This window comes from Rana temporaria, chromosome 6 (assembly GCF_905171775.1).
Source record: "Rana temporaria chromosome 6, aRanTem1.1, whole genome shotgun sequence".
NCBI lineage: Eukaryota > Metazoa > Chordata > Amphibia > Anura > Ranidae > Rana > Rana temporaria.
The window spans coordinates 143,699,984-143,718,924 of record NC_053494.1 but is presented as its reverse complement, the minus strand read 5'-3'; the positions used below and the strand labels follow the sequence as shown (position 1 = coordinate 143,718,924).

Genomic DNA, 18,941 nt, shown 5'->3' with positions numbered 1-18,941 from the left:
GACAGTAAATGAGTGTAGCTGACAGTCAAACAAATTGACACTCACCATTCTTGCAGACTGGACAGCACTGTTCTGGCTCATATACAGGATTTACACACTCTGGTACGGCACAGTCTGCAACCACACAGTGGACTTCATTGCTGGGCTCACACCGGCACCATTCACACGGAGAAGGCTGGAAAATAGAATCAACGTTAGTATAGCATCATATAGTAAAATATTCATATACAGTATAAAAAGAGGATAGTGGGGTTGTTTCCAGATACAGATGACAATATCTCACAATCCCATTGTTAAGTGCAATAAAAAGAGAAGAGACAGTTTGAGAGAGAAAGCCACTCTCCCAAAAAAAGGGATTTTGAAGTGAGAGATGTCAATACTGTTTAAAGGTAAACACACTAGACACAGATTGTTAAAAAAAGTATATCAACATTTAATAATAATTGTTAAAAACAAATTCAAGTATTAGTATGGACCACAATAGTTACAAAAGCAGGATAAATAACAGTATGCAGGTAGCCAACAAGTTTCGCACAGAAGTTCTTCGTCAGGGCCTTGCAACTTTTCTTTTGAATTGTGTAACTATTGTGGTCCATACTAATATCGAATATTTGTTTTTAACAATTATTATTATATTTTTATATACTTTTTTGAACAATCTGTGTCTAGTGTGTTTACCTTTAAACAGTATCTCTCACTTCAAAATCCCTTATTTTGGGAGAGTGGTTATCTCTCTCAAACTGTCTCTTCTCTTAATATTCATATACAGTTTTGCATGTTAGGGTATGTGCATATAGATGTTTTCATTCAAGAACAAAAAGCAGGAATAAAAACGGAGGAAACTTTCATTATCTGCTGCGGTTTTTGATTCTTCAACAATGTTTGCAATTTCACTTAAAACAGAACTCCAGCAATCAGAATATAAAAATTATGAGCTCATTAAAGATAATCTAAAAAAAAGAAAATCTGTTTTACTGCAATATTCACCTTCAATCCATAGACTTCCCTTATGCCGCGTACACACGACCGTTATTCATGTCATGGAAAAAAACGAAGTTTTTCTCGACGTGATTCCTCTCAAGCCTTGCTGTCATGGATATGCAATAAAGTCTGGCAGCTTACCTGTCTCCATCTGTTCATTAGAGGCCTGACTCTGTTCTGGTTGCCTTTTTGTCACCTCTCCTTCCTGTATGGCCCCACCCAGGCCATCCCAGGAAGTCTTTATTAACTGTTGCACTACAGGTCTGCAGTGCTGTTCAACCGTGTTGTTAGCTTAAGTTCCTGTCTGCAGTGTGCTACGATTACCTTCCGGTGTACCGTTTTTGGCTCGTCCCTGACTTCTCCTGTTTGCCTGTGACCCTGACCTTTTGCCTGTCCCTCGGTTACCCTTGTCTGCCTGTTGCCTTGACCTCGGCTTACCCATCACTATCGCTTGTCCTGCTTGCTGCTTCCCCTCTCTCCCTGCGGAGCGTGACCTAGGGGATCCCAGGGGTCGCGACCTGGATCCATCTGCGGCGAAGGCCATCCTCACCACTAGAGGCTCTGGTGAACACAAAGCTGGGTCTTAGACTCCGCGCCCTGGGGAATCTTGGGTTCACGCTTTCTCTCTGATAGCAGCAGTCAGCTATAGGGTTCACTACACTGTGGTGCATCCCTGACCCCAACGGGGTGCACTCGTCACCTGGCCACAGGTGACCTGACACTTGCATACACACGTTCATGAAAAAAAATGCTCAAGCAATGCCCGGTGACGTACAACGGCACTATAAAGGGGAAGTTCCATTCGAATGGTCCCACCCTTTGGGCTGCTTATGCCAATTTCCCCATCTCATAACTTGCTTCTCAGCATGCACGTTTTTTCCCCCTCGTTAAAGCGTACACACGACCGTTTTTCACGACGTGAAAAACTACGAGAAAAAATAGAGCAGGTTCTAAATTTTTAAAATCCCATTTTTCTCGTAGGGAAAGATGCTCTGGAGCCTACACACAACCATTTTTCACGACCAATTTAAAAAATGGTGTGTACACGGCATAACAGTACTTTTTTCCTGCCCATAGATGTCAAGAGTCTGATGGCCAACATTATTCAACCCAGCAGGTTACCCTGAACCATCCTATCCTATGACTGGAGTGTAAAAGGAGACACAGCACAGTGATGAGCTCATCTCTCAGTCATTCTGCGATCTCCTGTAGTCGGCATTCTTCATGTCAGCGCATAACCGACTGGTTCCTTGTGCTTCTTCTTTCTCCCACACTCAAGCTCTGCTGTACAGGGACTGCAAAAGGCTAATTCCAGGTCACATTCATGTATTTATGCTAATTACATTTAAAATACATTTAATGATTATAGAGCTACATTAATTTGTGTCTTTTATATCTGACAGAGTTCAGTTCCAAAACTGAATGCCAGGCAGATAAAAAATTATTTAATTCAGTTTTGCATCAGTTAAAAATGCATTGCATGGCTTGTTTATAATACATTGTTGTGGTGAATTACTGCAACGTGCTGTACCGCATCATTCATTTTGACCACAATGCATTTCAATGACAGAGCTCCAATACAGTGCAGTGCATTTCTAGCACACAGCTGGTGCCTATTTTTTTTTTTTGAATGGTTGTCAGGTTGAGGATGCATGTTTAAAAGTAACTAATAAGCACCTGCTTTTTTTTTATTAACAGCCTCATGTAATCCCCTGTATAGCCACACTCATTTTTGGATGGATTGCTTTGTTGCCCATATAACACTAAAGGACCTATTTATAAATGTTTTTAGACAAGATTCACTGACCCAAAATCCACAACTAATTATTCAAGAATTTTCAGATTTTTATACCAAACTTTATGCTTCACCGAACCTGTTTCCTGAAGCTCGAGCGGATAAGTTCTTCCACCACATTCCCCTTCCTCAGGTGTCTCAGGACCATATAGAGTTGATGGAGGGTAATTTTACGGAGAGAGAAATCAAGGCAGCCGATAAAATTCTGAACCCGTTAAAGGCACCTGGTCCTGAAGGCCATTATTATAATAAGTATTCAGCGCTATTGACACCCCATTTATGCTTCTTTTTCAATGAGTTGAGAAAGGAAGCCCCCTTGGCCATACATGAAAATGCCATTTTCATTCATGTTATCCCTAAACCAGGAAAGGACCTTGGGGATTGCTCCAATTGTTACCCAATCTCGCTCATCAACGTGGATCTTAAATTGATAACTAAAATTCTGGCAACTAGAATGGATACCTTTCTGTCTAGGTATATTCATCCAGACCACGTGGGGTTTGTCCCCAACCAATAGGCACCCAACCAAACACGACACTTAATAAATATAATAGCAGCGTTACATTCCAATTGGGACAATCATGGCAAGCGCAAGGGCTTGCTCTTGTTAGACCTTTGTAAGGCTTTTGACTCTGAATCATGGGAATATATGTTTTATGTATTGAAGCGATATGGGTTTGGGCCCAATTTTCTAACCATATTACAAACACTGTACAGCACACCTATAGACAGATTCCTGGTAAAAGGATACAGTTGAAATAATATAGATATTTACAGAGGTATGCAACAAGGCTGTCGTCTATCTCCCATTTCATTTATAATGGCTTTGGAACCCCTGGCTATTTAACTTAGATGTTATCCTGACATAAAAAGCATGTATTGTGGAGATTGGGAACATCAATGCACCCTCCTTGATGATGATTTCCTGATGGTTCTCGCTTCACCAGCAATGTTGCTTCCTAATTTATACCAAACTTTGTGTAATTTCACCACTATCTTGGGCCTTACAATAATCAGTTGCTTTAAACACTTTGGAGGCAGATATGATGAAACTAATACAACACTCATTCCCATTTAAATGGCAAAGAAAGGCTCTTCCATATTTGGGAATTTTTCTGACTCCTAATGCCGCGTACACACGGTCGTTTTTTGAGATGAAAAAAATGAATTTTTTAAAAACGTCATTTAAAATGACCGTGTGTGGGGAAAACTTTGTTTTATGTCTTCTGAAAAACGGCCAAAAAAAAATTTGAGCATGCTTCAATTTTTTATGTCGTTTTTCAAAACGTTGTCTTTTGTGTCATAAAAAATCACGGTGTGTAGCTAAAACAAAGTTTTTAAACCCGCGCATGCACAGAAGCAAGTTATGAAGCAAGCTTGAATGGAACAGAGTGCCGCCGTACGTGCTGAACGTAACCGCGCTTTGCTAGAGCATTTTGAAAAAACGATGGTGTGTAGGCAACGTCGTTTTTTAAAATGAAGTTTGAAAAACTTCGTTTTTTTTCATGAGAAAAAATTACGTTTTTTTTTCATCACAAAAAACGACCGTGTGTACGCGGCATTACTTGCATACCCTATATCAGGCCAACAATCCACCTGATTGTGGATCTATTATGATGGGCTAGTAATCGGTCGTCGTGTTTTGGTAGATTGTACCCGGTAATGATTCATCTTTTGCCAAGATTACTGTACTTGTTCAGGACACTCACTGTGTTTATTTGAATGTCAGATCTTAATATGTTTCAACGCAAGATAATACAATTTTTTTGGGGAGACAAGAGACCAAGGGTGAACAGGAGCACCCTTCATGCACCTAAGTTGAGAGGTGGTCTAGAACTGCCAGACTTGGCTAATTACTTTTATACCGCCCAATTAGCACAACTAATTAACTTTCATTCCATGACATCTCAACCTATGGATGAAAATTGAATCATCTCTCTATTCCGCCAAACCGATTAGGCACATGATGTGGCTGCAGATCAGAGATAGACCAACTATAATGTGCACCACACTATCCTTCCCTCTGAGGCCGAGTACTCACGGCAGGACATGTCCGATGAAAACGGTCTGCAGACCGTTTCCATCGGACATGTCTGGCCGGGGACTGCCCGGGGACTTCTGTTCGATGGCTATACACACCATCGAACAGAAGCCCGCGCGTAAACATTACGCGGGGCGTGTCCGCGGTGTCGCCGCGTCGATGACGCGGTGTCGCCGCGACAATGACGCGGCGACGTGGGCGGGCCGCCTTAAAAATGCTTCCACGCATGCGTCGAAGTCATTCGACGCATGCGAGGGATGCGGGCGGCAGGACATGTACGGTAGGTCTGTACAGACGACCGTACATGTCCGGGCGGACAGGTTTCCAGCGGACTGTTTTAAAACAAGTCCGGGAAACAGTTGTCCGCTGGAAACCTGTCCGATCCGTCCCAAAATGGTCCGCTCGGGCCAACACACGGCCAAACATGTCTGCTGAAACTGGTCTGCGGACCAGTTTCAGCAGACATGTTTGGTCGTGAGTACGGGGCCTGAGTCTATGGTATAGATTAATGAAAGAATATGCATTTAAATCCACTCACACTCCCTTGATTTGTAATCCTGATTTCACCCGAGTCTCAATCCCCAAGTGTTTGTCTGGTGTACAAACAAAGGTATGATACGTATTGCTGATATGCGCAATCATAAGGGCATCTTATCAAAACAAACCCTATTAGAAAAATACGCAAAAAAAGAGGAAAGGTCTGGTGTCCCCAGTAACACACTTCCATCCCTATTACATATAGTCAAAACAAAAGGATTCGCCCCGAGACTTTAAATGAAGTGGGTGACGTTTCCGCCACTAAAGCTAACAATAATTAATAGTATATAATTTATTCAAATAAAATTGTTTACATGCGTAAAGTAAAATTGTTACATACATAGATAACACCCAACAATTGCCAGTTGAAAAGATACATGAACAATAAATATTAATACACAAGTATAATATTGGACAGAGTACACGGGCATCGTACTACCCGACTAGACTAGTTTCAAAAGATCCAGCTCGCTCTTCAGGGGTGTGTAACACTGTACCACTGAGCTTGACCATGGCTACAGGTGTGCGGCCCCAAGACGGCAGCAGCAGGTGCCTCACCCGGGAGCTGAGGGGGCGGAGTCAGAAAGGGACCCCTCCAGGGGCCAAACGGAAAGCAGGCATGGCATAGGTATAGTGATGTATCCATAGAGACCTCATTAGTCCATAAAAAGTATAGCCGGAGTATGGTGAATATCCCAAGTATAAAAGTAAGACACAGCAGGCAATCTCCATAGCTGTGTGTGTCCTCAGTTAAGAGTGAAATGAAATGGAAAAAAAAAGAAAGGAAAAAAAATCTTTATTTTTTTTCCATTTCATTTCACTCTTCACTGAGGACACACACAGCTGTGGAGATTGCCTGCTGTGTCTTACTTTTATACTTGGGATATTCACCATACTCAGCCTATACTTTTTATGGACTAATGAGGTCTCTATGGATACATCACTATACCTATGCCATGCCTGCTTTCCGCTTGGCCCCTGGAGGGGTCCCTTTCTGACTCCGCCCCCTCAGCTCCCGGGTGAGGCACCTGCTGCTGCCGTCTTGGGGCCGCACACCTGTAGCCATGGTCAAGCTCAGTGGTACAGTGTTACACACCCCTGAAGAGCAAGCTGGATCTTGCGAAACTAGTCTAGTCGGGTAGTACGATGTCCAATATTATACTTGTGTATTAATATTTATTGTTCATGTATCTTTTCAACTGGAAATTGTTGGTGTTATCTATGTATGTAACAATTTTACTTTACGCATGTAAACAATTTTATTTGAATAAATTCTATACTATTATTGTATTGTATATTACTCGGAAATGTCACCCACTTCATTTAAAGTCTTGGGGCGAATCCGTTTGTTTTGACTATTTGAAAAATACCAACACCCTAGCTCGGAACTTTATCACTACTTTCAGATTGTGCATTTTTTGACAACCTTACAGCCTACAAATGATCAGGCCACTTCCACCTTGATGGAATATCTTTGTAGTTCCTTTGATAAGCACACCGGCCATATCTCAAAACTTTGCGGCTTTTTGACCTCTATGTCAGAAAAACTATTTTATATGAATACATAGAAACAGGATGTAGAGGAATCATTTGAAGCTGACGAATGGTTCAAAATAGCAGAATATACCTCATTGATTGAAGTGAATTACAAAGTTTTGCTACGCTGCTATGTGATTCCAGTGAGAGTGGCGGCATGTGTCGTGAAAACCTTTCAGCAATATTGCTGGATAAGCAAGCCATCTTTGATGGGAGCCTTGGATTAAATATTTATCCAAAGCCTTATGAGATAAGAGTTATGCCTAGATAGTCAGGGGTGCACATTCGTCTTTATCGTGTCCTCTTCTCTCATTTCTTACTTTTTTTACTGACATTTCTATTCTCACCTTGTCTTCTTCTTGAGGTATCAGTGAATTACATATTACATTACATATTATGTGATGTCTTGTTATATGTGAAGTATTTTGGTAACTCAGATTCTAATCATAACTTGGATCCCTTGTTTGACTTCTTTGACCCTACTAATCCCGTGTCACATAACTTTATAGATGTTAGCCACCTGGTCACATGGTTGTGGTTCCCTTCCCTCTCTTCTTATAGAGCCCTGGGAGCGTCGGGGAACCTAGCATAGGTTAACTCTTTTGTTACTTGCTTTCTATTTCTATTTGTTGTTTGTTACATTACATCTCATAGAATGAAGCAATACCATAGGTATATTTGTTGGAAGATGTCATTATGTTCATACTTCTAATACCTTGATGTGCAGTATCTTCCAGTATGCTGTAATACCTGTCCAATGTGAAACACAAAAGACACGGGGGCACTCTTTACGTCTGGAGGAAAAGAGATTTCATCTCCTAATACGGAAAGCTTTCTTCACAGTAAGAGCTGTGAAATGTGGAACAGACTCCCTCCAGAGGTGGTCCTGGCCAGCTCAGTAGATTGCTTTAGGAAAGGCCTGGATACTTTCCTAAATGTACATAATATAACTGAGTACTAACATTTATAGGTAAAGTTGATCCGGGGAAAATCTGATTGCCACTCAGGGGATCAGGAAGGAATATTTTACCCCTGCTGTAGCAAATTGGATCATGCTCTGCTGGGGTTTTTTGCCTTCCTCTGGATCAACTGTGGGTATAGAATTGGGTATATGAGATTGTGCGATATTTTTTATTTTATTTTATTTTTTATGGTTGAACTGGATGGACTTGTGTCTTTTTTCAACCTGACTATGTAACTATATAATTAAGCAAAAAAAAATTCTGTTTCGAAATGTGATATGTAAACTTTCATTAAAAACTACTGGAAAAGACAACTTTCACATAACTTTAACTCATGATTCAAACATTTTCTACTTGGATTCCGTAATGTGTGAAACTTGCTTGACCCTAGTATGTAAACATTTATAAATGTACCCTTAACAGCTTCCAAAGAGAGCAGAGTGATGCTTTCACCAGTGTTCTGCTATTCCTTCATACTCCTAATCCAGCCTAGCCTAGCTCTTGAAGAAGTTTCATTAGACATGTTACCAGAGATCTCGAAGATGGATCAGGAGTGGGATGCTGTCTGCTCTTGATGTGCTGTAATCAATAACTGGTATTTTCCCTGCAACTGATCACAATGTTAATTTGCAAAGATGTTTCTTTATTTCACTTTTCCTACTCCAGGACACATCTTATATTCTCCTGATAAGCTGTTTCTTCTTTATATGTGATTAGAGCAGCTTAGCCTCTTCTATAGCATAAAAGACAAGGCTTTTTGGATTCACAGTCTCTTGGATTTCTGGCTAATGCTTCGTACATTTCTCGAGAGGAAAAAAAAACTAAGTTTTTCCAGAAAGGATTCCTCTCAAGCCTGCCTTGCATACATACGTTCAGGCTAAATACCACCCGTCCAAAGCATGGTGACGTACACCACGTACGGCGGGACTATAAAAGGTAACTTTCATTCAAACTGTGCCACCCTTTGGGCTGATTTTGCTGATCCTCGTGTTAGTAAAAGTTCGGTGAGAGCCGATTTGCGCTTTTCAGTCTTTGTGCTTTTCAGCATGACGAATCTCCATTCCGAACGCTGGTTTTACCATAACGAGCGCTCCCGTCTCATTGATTCTGAGCGTGCATGTTTTTTCCCCTTGGGAAAGCATACACACAACCGGTTTTCCGGACGGAAAAAAGTCTCCCGAGAATCCCGGCGGGAAAAAAGAAAACACGTTCTCTTTTTTTTTGCGGAGGTTTTCTCGTTGGGAAAACTGCGATGGAGCATACACACGGCTGGCTTTCCCGGCCAAAAGCTGTCATGGCAGTTTTCCAGACGGGAAAACCGGTCGTGTGTATAAGGCATCAGATCTCCCTGCCTTTGAAAACTTTGAACTTTACAGATTTACCATGATGATTTCACTATTGCATTTTGACCAGGTCCTAGACCGGTCTATATTGTTTAATTGCAAGAGAGTCTATAGAAATGTCCTAGATAGTGTGGGATCTGGTTGTGCTGCCTGTCGAGGGTAAGTCGATCTGAAGCCTGGCTGAACAAAATTACAAATCTTTTGGCAGATAAGACAGGTAACATAGATGTATCTCTTATTATTGCTGTGTATAAAGCTACTGTATCTGCTTGGAGCTTAACTTTAATCTTCAGTTTTTTTCGCTCTGCGGTTGCTTTTTTCTGGTCAGTGCACATAACTAGAAAGGATATTTTAAAAACACAATGAAAATAGACCCTGTGTTTGACATCTGCACCTCACTGACAATGTGACACAATGGAAGTCTGCAGGAAACGCCACTATCATGTACTGAATTTGTAGAGAATGAAAATGCAATGCTAATGTTCATGTAAACAAATAATATAAAAAGTGCACTGTATTGCAGTTTCCTTACTGCTTTTCGAAAGAAAGGGATAACAATTAGAACAAAGGCAGAGGAAACAAATACTCCTGCAGATCCACACAAAGTCACCAAGGTAAAGAAACAACATCCAGAATATATAACACATTTCAAATATTGCTTGTGTTTCCAATATACATGTAAATACATGCAATTGTATGTTCTTCATGCTGAATATAGTTATTTATTGTTGCATTTCTTGAAAAAGTTTTATTTTTTCACATGGCCAGCAAACTTCTTTTTTTACTCCAATAATTTTATTTCGAAGAAAAACATAAGAAAAAAAAGGAAATGATAAGGCGACTTACAAAAAGGCACCCATGGGGGAGAGAAAACAGCAATAAATCTACTCAGTATTCCCTGAGAAAAAATGAACATACAACACAGAAGCCTTAAAGCACAGGTGTCAAACACAAGGCCTTCAGGCCATTTCATGTGGCCCTCGCACCTCTCCTGCAGCTGCAGGAGATCTCCAGCCCCCCTCTGGTCCTCCTCCAGACCCTTACTTTCTGCTTTCAAGCAATGCATCCACTGTGATGTAAGGGAGGGTGGGGGACTCAACTTCTGATGGTGGGGTGGCTCTTGACATCTATTGTAAGACGAGGGGATGCGCTGGACATCTAATCTTACAGATACAACCGACCCTTTTGAGGGCAATCATAATGCTGATGAGGCCCACAATGAAATTGAGTTTGACACCCTTGCCTCAAAGTGTTTGTTACCGCAACATTTCATATTTCTGATATGTGTCTGCTGTACTATGTACTTATATGGAAAAGTAACCTGTTCTCTTTGTATTGCTTAATTTGTGTTCCTGCCAGTCCCACCGCTTTCCTTTTAAAAACTGACCCCACTAAGCAGAACTCCAATAATCAGACTTGTCCTGGCACCATTAAGCTGCACAGCCTTTCACTGGGAAGCTCAGTGTACTGTTGCTTCTCCTCCCCCAGCTTATGCAATTGGGAACAGATGGCATGTGATCACTTAAAAAAAAAAAAAAAAAGGAAAAAAATATATTTATATTTTTTTATATCTATACATAAATGTTTGCCTTTCATTTCTATTTTAAACTGAATAGGTTGTTTTACAAGGCGATCATTTACAATCACTTTAACAACCTTGCAAACAGTCAGACTATACAAATATTAAAATATCCTAGTGGAGATGTAGAAGTCAAAAGTGTGGGCAGGAAAGGGATGTCATCTAAGGGTATGTCTACATCTTGGGTCTCTAATACATTGTATACTGTATCAGTCCAGTGGTAGTGATTAAATTGATGAAGAGGAGGGTTAGTATAAGACATTGTTATGGTACCTCCGGGGGAGTCTCCCTTCCTTTCTTCCTTTCCCTCTTTCTTTTCTTATCTCTTCTTATCTTTTTTCTTCCTCAGCCTTGGTCTTAATTATTGTTTGTACTAACCTCTCAATGGATAAGCCTGCTACATAGTGCTGGGCCTATTCTCACTTTATATCTAATAAGGCCCCCTTTTTTCATGATAGCTCTCTCATGATCTGTTCTAATAGATTATAATTATTGATCAAATAGACCACTGCGCAGTAGATGGTTAAAATCTGCTTTCAAGGCAGCACATAAAGCTCAATTATTGTATGTGTGAAGCCAACAAGCCCTCAATGGCACTTTATTAGTATACTGATGCCTCGTACACACGACCGGTTTTCCCGATGGGAAAATTGCCATGTTTGCTTTTTGTCCGGAAAACCGTCCGTGTGTATGCTCCATAGCAGTTTTCCCGATGAGAAAACTGCCCGCAAAAAATTAGAACCAGCTCTCTTTTTTCCCGCCGTGATTCCCAACGGTCTTTTTCCCGTCGCGAAAACCGCTTGTGTGTATGTTTTTCTGAGGGCAAAAAAATGTGCATGCTCAGAATCAAGTATAATACAGGAGCGCTTATTCTTGTAAAACTAGTGTTCAAAACGGAGATAGTACATTCGTCACGCTGTAACAGACTGAAAAGCACGAAGACTGAAAAGCGTGAATCGTCTTTCACCAAACTATTACTAACACGAGGATCAGCAAAAGCAGCTCAAAGGGTTGAATGGAACATCCCCTTTATAGTCCTGTCGTACGTGTTGTACGTCACCGCACTTTGGTTGGGCGGGATTTGGCATGATCGTCTGTATGAAAGGCAGGCCGGAGAGGAATCATGTCGGGAAAAACGTTGTTTTTTTCCTGACAGTAAAACTGGTCGTGTGTACTAGGCATTAGATATGTAATAGATATTTCGTTTTGCATTATTGTTTTACTGTATATCATCTATTGGGTTATACTCTGCCTGTGTTCCTTTTTGTAACCAATGAACGCTTAATCCATCACGAAGGTCTTACCTTATGTTCACTGTACTATATGTTTCTTGTTAAGTACTTGTACTGTCCCAGTTTACTCTAGCCCAAAAAAATAAATACCGTATTTATCGGCATAAAACGCGCACTTTTTCCCCCTTAAAATCAGGGGGAAATTTTGGGTGCGCGTTATACGCCGATCCGCGCTGTCTAAGCGCCACCGCCGACATATACCGAGCGCAGTACACTCTGGTACACTCGGCTAAGCTCGGCTCCACTCGCGGTAATGCCCTGTCCCGCCTCCTAGCCTTTATGCGAAAGGAGCCGAGCGTGGCCGAGCCTAGCCGAGTGTACCCAACTGCGCTCGGTATATGTCGGCGGCGGCACTCAGAAACAGCGCGGGAGAAGCAGGGAGGACACCACCAAGGCCGCAGATGGACGCCGGACCGGACAAGGCCACCGATGGATGCCGGGCAAGACACTGACGGGGGGCATTCAAACTAAGTATTTTTTTTTTCCCTTCTAGGTTTGGGGTGCGCGCTATACGGCGGTTCGCTCTTTACTCCGATAAATACGGTAATTGCCTTCAGCTGCACTTTAAGGCCCGTTTCACACAATAAGCTTACTCAGATTCGCCTGTCCATTTTTCAGGCGGATCCGAGCGGGCCATCCATTGACGCCTATGGGCAGGCGGATGTCAGCATCTGCCATTCGATCCGCTAAAAACTGACGTCCGGCGATACATTCAACCATCCGTCTGGTGGATCAGATCGGATGAGATCTGATGAAAATGGACATGCTGTTCGTTTTTGTCTGCTATCCTCATAGAAATCAGCGGGGCTCCGACAGGTCCCTTCCTGCTCAGTGAGCAGATATGGACTTGTCACATATAGTTTGCTGTGCATAACCTAGCTCTCACATGGGTGCTTTACTACAAAAGCAATAGTAAATCTGAGACCAAAAAGTAATATATTGCAGCTTACCAATTATTTTATGTGATGGCTACATTTTGTTTCTTTTTTTGGGGCTTTTCCCCCTCTGTTTTCACCTGTTGATCTGGCCAGTAACAGTATTAGAGTGCCTACACTCTGGATGATGTAGCAACCATAGGTGTGCGCAGCCTATTGCATTAGGGTGTGCACCCCAAAGCTCAAACACACAATAACACCACATGCTCTCACAGGGAGGAGGCTCTGATGGTGGGAGACAGTTGATTGGGAGCATATTTTGTTACATCCTAAGTATAGGTGTAACGTGTTCCTACAGTTGACACTATAAGTCAATGATCACTGCCATTAAAGTTTAGCATCTATAGCTGCATACATTCCAGTATATATACACCATGGTTTATAGATGCTATAACATATGCACAAACCAATTAATATACATATGTTGGAATTTTTCTTTTACCAAAGACATGTAGCAGAATACATTTTGGCCTACATTTATGAAGAACTAATCTGGTTGAAAAAAGACACAAGTTCATCCAGTTCAACAGAAGGAAAAAAATACCAAAACGCACACAAATTGAAAACCTCCATATACACAAATAAATACCCACAGTTGATCCAGAAGAAGGAAATTGTATTCATGTTAGTTTTTTCAAAATTTGAATTTATATCACAAAAAACAACAACTCAGAGGTGAAAGCTATCTGTGTGAAAACAATGGAATTGCGTACAGCGTTGCATTACTGTGCAATTGTCAGTTAAAGTAGTATAGTGCTAAATAGCAAAAAAATTCCCTGGTCATGAAGGGGATAAAACCATCCGGAGGTCAAGTGGTTAAGCACCTTAAACCTAAAAAGGTCCATATCACTAAACTACACTGCTTATCTCCCTAGGTCCCTGACACTTGTTGGCACTGTGGGGAACCCTTTTCCACATCTTTTGGGAATGCCCAAAATAAAACGGCTTCTGGAATGAAGTTGAGACTATGATTAAGGCCCTAACGGGAATATTCCATAATAACAATCCAGCTGCATATCTGTTAAATGATACTCCACTCCACTATCTAACAAGACATTTAAAAATGCCTTACTCACAGCCGCTATGGCCTGCATTATAGAAAAGTACAAGCCCGGCCACCAACACTAGCTCATTGGCAGGCATCTTAAAGTGGAGGAAGACAAGTATTGGTAGATCTGGACTTTCTACTTCTTTTATAGGGACCAGACCCTGCTTGCCTCTCATGCATTGTACACACAACCGTTTTTCCCGACAGGAAAACTGCCATGACAGCTTTTCACCAGGAAAAACGGCTGTGTGTATGCTCCATGGCAGTTCTCCCGACGAGAAAACTGCGGGGGGGAAAAAAAGAGAACTTGTTTTTCCCATTGTGAAAACCGTTGTGTGTATGCTTTCCTGAGGGGAAAAACGTGCATGCTCGTAAACAATTCGAAGCATAGTAGTAGTCTTTTACGTCACCGTGTTCTTGGTAGTCAAAAGTTTACCGGACTTTTGTGTGACTGTTTTATGCAAGGCAGGCTGGACAGGAATCCCGTCGGGAAAACCATCAATTTTTTTTCCTGACAGGAAAACCGGTTGTGTGTACGAGGCATCAGTCTTATTCTGTGTCCTAGGCGGGTAATGTTGTAAAAATGTCCTATGAATATAGTTTATTGAGAGAGAGAAAACACCATTTATCAGTCACCCCCTTTTTTTTCCACACTCATCCTGACCTTCCCATTTTCTCCTGGATATCCTTTCTGCCCATATCTCTCTCTGTTCCCCATTCCCCTCCCCTTCTTCTATTTTACTTCCCTGATCCCTGAAATCCCTCCTCTTCAGAGAAACCTATCCTACCCACACCTAACAACTGTATTTTCATTTTGTCCATCTTATCATCCCCCACAGCTACTACCCTTTGTCCGACTTGACCCTCCCTAGAGATTGTAAGCTCTAACGAGTAGGGCCCTCTAATCCCTCCTGTATTGAATTGTATTGTAACTGTACTGTCTTCCCTGATGTTGTAAAGTGCTGCTGTTGGCGATATATAAATCCTGTATAATAATAATAATAATAAGACTTCACATCTTCTCTTACTACCACTTCTGTGCACTATGCACCACTGTTTGGTCTACTATACTAAATCTTTTGCTTCTTATATACGGAAGAAAAATCCTTGGAATTTGACACCCCATACTTTCGAGTGACCTTTGATTGATATATTTTGCAACCTATGTTATTATTGTCTGGTCCACTTTCCCCTGACATCAGTTTGTCATATTTAATACACTTATTAGTGTTTTCTGCCTGGTAATCTAGATAATGTTGCGAACTTGAAGTGACTTGAGGTGATTTTGCCCTGTTCTGTATTTTACTGCCGAATTCCTTGAAAATTGAGTACACAATTTAAAGAGTCTCTATCAACAACAATAAAATGTAAAAAAAAAAAAAAAAAGAAATCCCCAAAATACCACTCTGTGAAACCTTAGCTCATGTTTTATAGGTAGGACTTCCCGCACGCCGTATGCAGAATGACGGCCAGGAAGTCATTCTGTTATTCTGACTGGGCGTCATATGACGTCCAGCAGGATAACATGCCAGTGCGCCCCCGTGGGGGCGCGCAGCACGGCGATCGCAAGTGCGGTGCGTCAGTCTGACATACCGCATATCCGATCGTGATAAGGAACCTCTGTCAGAGGCTTCTTACCACGTGATCAGCTGTGACAAATCACATCTGTTTATCGCATGAACCAGGAGGTACTGGTAAACAGCATTCCTCGGTTCGCGCTGACAAGGAAAGCCGATCGGCAGTTTTCCCTGTCGGGGGGAGGGGGGGGTCTGTGCTGATAATCAGCACATTGATTATCAGAACAGCCCCCTCATATCTCATAATCAGCTACATATCAGTGCCCAGCAGTGCCCTAATAATAAATACTGCCAGTGCCAACCACAGTACCAATCAGTTCCCACCACAGTGCCAGAGCCCACCACAGTGTCAATCAGTGCCCAACAGTAACACCTGTCAGTTACTAATCAGTACCTTCATTATCAATGCTGCCCGTCAGTGCCAATCAGTACCACCTATCAGTGCTGCCTGTCAGTGCCCATCACAGCCACCTGTTATGCCCATCAGTGCCACATATCAGTGGCCATCAGTGCCACCTATCAGTGCTGCATATCAGTGCCGCCTATTGGTGCCCATCAGTGCTGCATATCAGTGCCGCCTATCAGTGCCCATCAATTCTACATATCAGTGCCCATTAGTGCCACCTTATCAGTGCCAACTCATCAGTGCCTGTTAGTGAAGGGGAAAACAAAATTTTATGACAGAAACTCAGAAAATACTTTTTTTATCAAAAATGTTTTTTTTAGTTTGTTTAGCAAAAAATAAAAACCCCAGAGGTGATCAAATACCACTAAATAAAAGCTCTATTTGTGGGGATTTGTTTTTATAAAAATGTTGTTTGGGTACAGTGTTGCATGACCGTGCAATTGTCATTCAAATTGTGACAGTGCTGAAAGCTGATAAAAAAAACGTATTTCTCCATCCACACAAGCGAGATGGAGGAATCCTCCCTTCTGTGTTATTGTATTCTGACAGAGGGAACTCCTCTGCTGTCAGAAAACACTGATCGGTGCTGTCACAGTCAACTTCTGTAGAGCACTTTCAACTGTATACAATCCATCACTGTTACATGTTAGGTATTAGATGTACGCCTGTAACAGTCAAAGAATAGTATTTATCAGTTTTTTAATTGCTGTTATTAATAAAATATTTTAAATTTTTTATAATTTATGTTGTATTGACTATTATCTCTAGCACCTTTAAAATCCCATATCCTGTTCTTTCAATATTTTCTAATAATAGGGATGTTGGTGCTATAAGATATTTGTCCAATGGTATACTGTCCACTATTCTTAACTTCTGTAGAGCAGGAAGTGCTGTAGATGGATCGAAAATTGGCTGGTCCCTGCTGAATTCTGATCCATCTATGGCCAGCTTAGGGCTGCTGGCCATAGTTTAAAGGCTGCGCAATGTATTATGTTTTTTTTTTAAAAAGGAGAATAAATAGCATGGAAAAAGTTGAGGAACTCATTAGTATTTGCCAAGAAAGAATTACTAAATTCTATGCAACCTGGTCTAACTGGTCAACATTCAAAGACTCTCAACATTACAAATCTATTATAAAATAAAGGTATAGATAGGAGTAGATATTGAAACATTTCAGGACTTCTAACTTCTTTTTTTTCTCTCTCTTTCCCTCCCCCCCCCCTTCACAAATTTGCTTGACCAAGCAACTATATTCTCTCATCTTAGTTCTATAATGAAGGCACTTTTGCTACATATATGCCTATATGAAATTGATTATTTGCAACCTCTTTATGATTGTTCATTTTTTGATGTATACAATCCTTCAAAGTTATTGTGCTTCTGTAAGTGTACGATGTATTATGCTTTATTATTCACCCAATAAAGACTCTTTGTGAAAAAAATAAAAATAAAATCTCCTGAATGAATCTGCACAGAAATTCACCAGGGCCCTGAATCTTGAACTTGCAGGACTCGTCTTGAACCCATGGTAGTGGTGGACCCAAACGTTGTTCCTGCTATACCGCCTGAAAAACTCCTGCTCAGCCTTCTCAAGAGACGATGAGACGATGCGCTGGCAGGAGAGAAAAAAATCTCCTGCAAGCAGCATCTTTGGAGCGGTGAGAGGAGCGGTATGTATACCGCTCCTTCACCGCTCCTTCCCATTTAAAACAATGGGAAACCTCAGCAATACCGCCCGCAATGCGCCCCATTGTGGGTGGTACTAACCCTTTATCGGCCGCTAGCGGGGGTTAATACCGCACCACTAGCAGCCAAATCCCACGGCAAATCCGACGGTATAGCGCTGCTATTTTTAGCGGCGCTATACCGCCACCGCGCCTCTCGCCCCAGTGTGAAAGGGGCTTAAGGGTTAGAACATTTGTCTGTGTTTTTTAACTGTGAGGTTGATTTGTTAAAGCTGGAGAGTGCAAAAGCTGGTGCAGCTCTGCAAGGAAACCAATCAGCTTCCAGTTTTTTTTTTTTTTTATTGAACACCTTAAAGTCAGAAGCAGATTGGCTACCATTCACAGATGCACCTAGAGTTTTCCTCTTATGTACTATTCTAATTGGTTACATTGCAACGTTTTTCTATATTCCTTAATAATATAACATACCTTTTGCACTTTATAATAAAGATCTATTTGATATTCACTGACGATTCAAGTGTTTCCCCTAGGGATTTTGGTGATGTTTTACAAGTGGGCATTTATGTTATCTGCAGCAAAGAGCATATGCTGTAGGGTGAACAAAAGACTGGTAGATGGAATATGTGCTTGAACAATGTCTGATAATGATCAGACAAGGGTTCATTTAAAGGTTCATATACATGAGGGGTGCACTGCTTTCAGCTCCTAAAAAGGCAGAAGAAAATCCCCAAACGGTCAAAATAAATTTTAATGCACTAATGTATGCAATTTAATGTATTCTGTGTGCTTTCTATTCTTCTTCATCTTTACATTCTCTGACCTATGTTCTGCAGAGTATCCTAGGATCCTAGTGAGGAGTTGTCTTATGCTGGTATATTGATTTTAACAGTGTTGACACTTAATTATTCTCATTGTGTTATTGCTGTATATAACAGAAATTGAATTTTTCATTGACTTCTATATTATTACTTTTAACACATTCGCTATATCAGTGCAACTATGTTTGTGGGAGTTCTAGCTTGGCGTATCTTTACAATTGTTTTTTAGCCTAGCACTGCACTAGGTATGAGTGTGTGGGTAGGACCTCACTGTAGTTCCATAGCAATTCCACCTGCAAGAGGACCAAAGGGTCTCAAGACAGCAGTAGCAACCTAAAATAACTTATACCACTACATAATCTATCTCATACTAAAAAAAAATGTTGGCCTATGGGATATTTAAACC

At 41.2% G+C, this 18,941-nt stretch overlaps 1 protein-coding gene across 3 annotated transcripts in view; it reads right to left on the bottom strand.

The window, feature by feature from the left end:
- The window catches only part of VWC2L (von Willebrand factor C domain containing 2 like), a 317,351-nt gene that overhangs the window by 160,622 nt on the left and 137,788 nt on the right, over nucleotides 1–18,941 (bottom strand). For all 3 annotated transcript variants that reach the window (XM_040357480.1, XM_040357479.1, XM_040357477.1), the window contains exon 3: nucleotides 46–175. In XM_040357480.1, coding sequence (XP_040213414.1) covers nucleotides 46–175 — 130 coding nt within the window. The remainder of the gene's footprint in view (nucleotides 1–45; nucleotides 176–18,941) is intronic.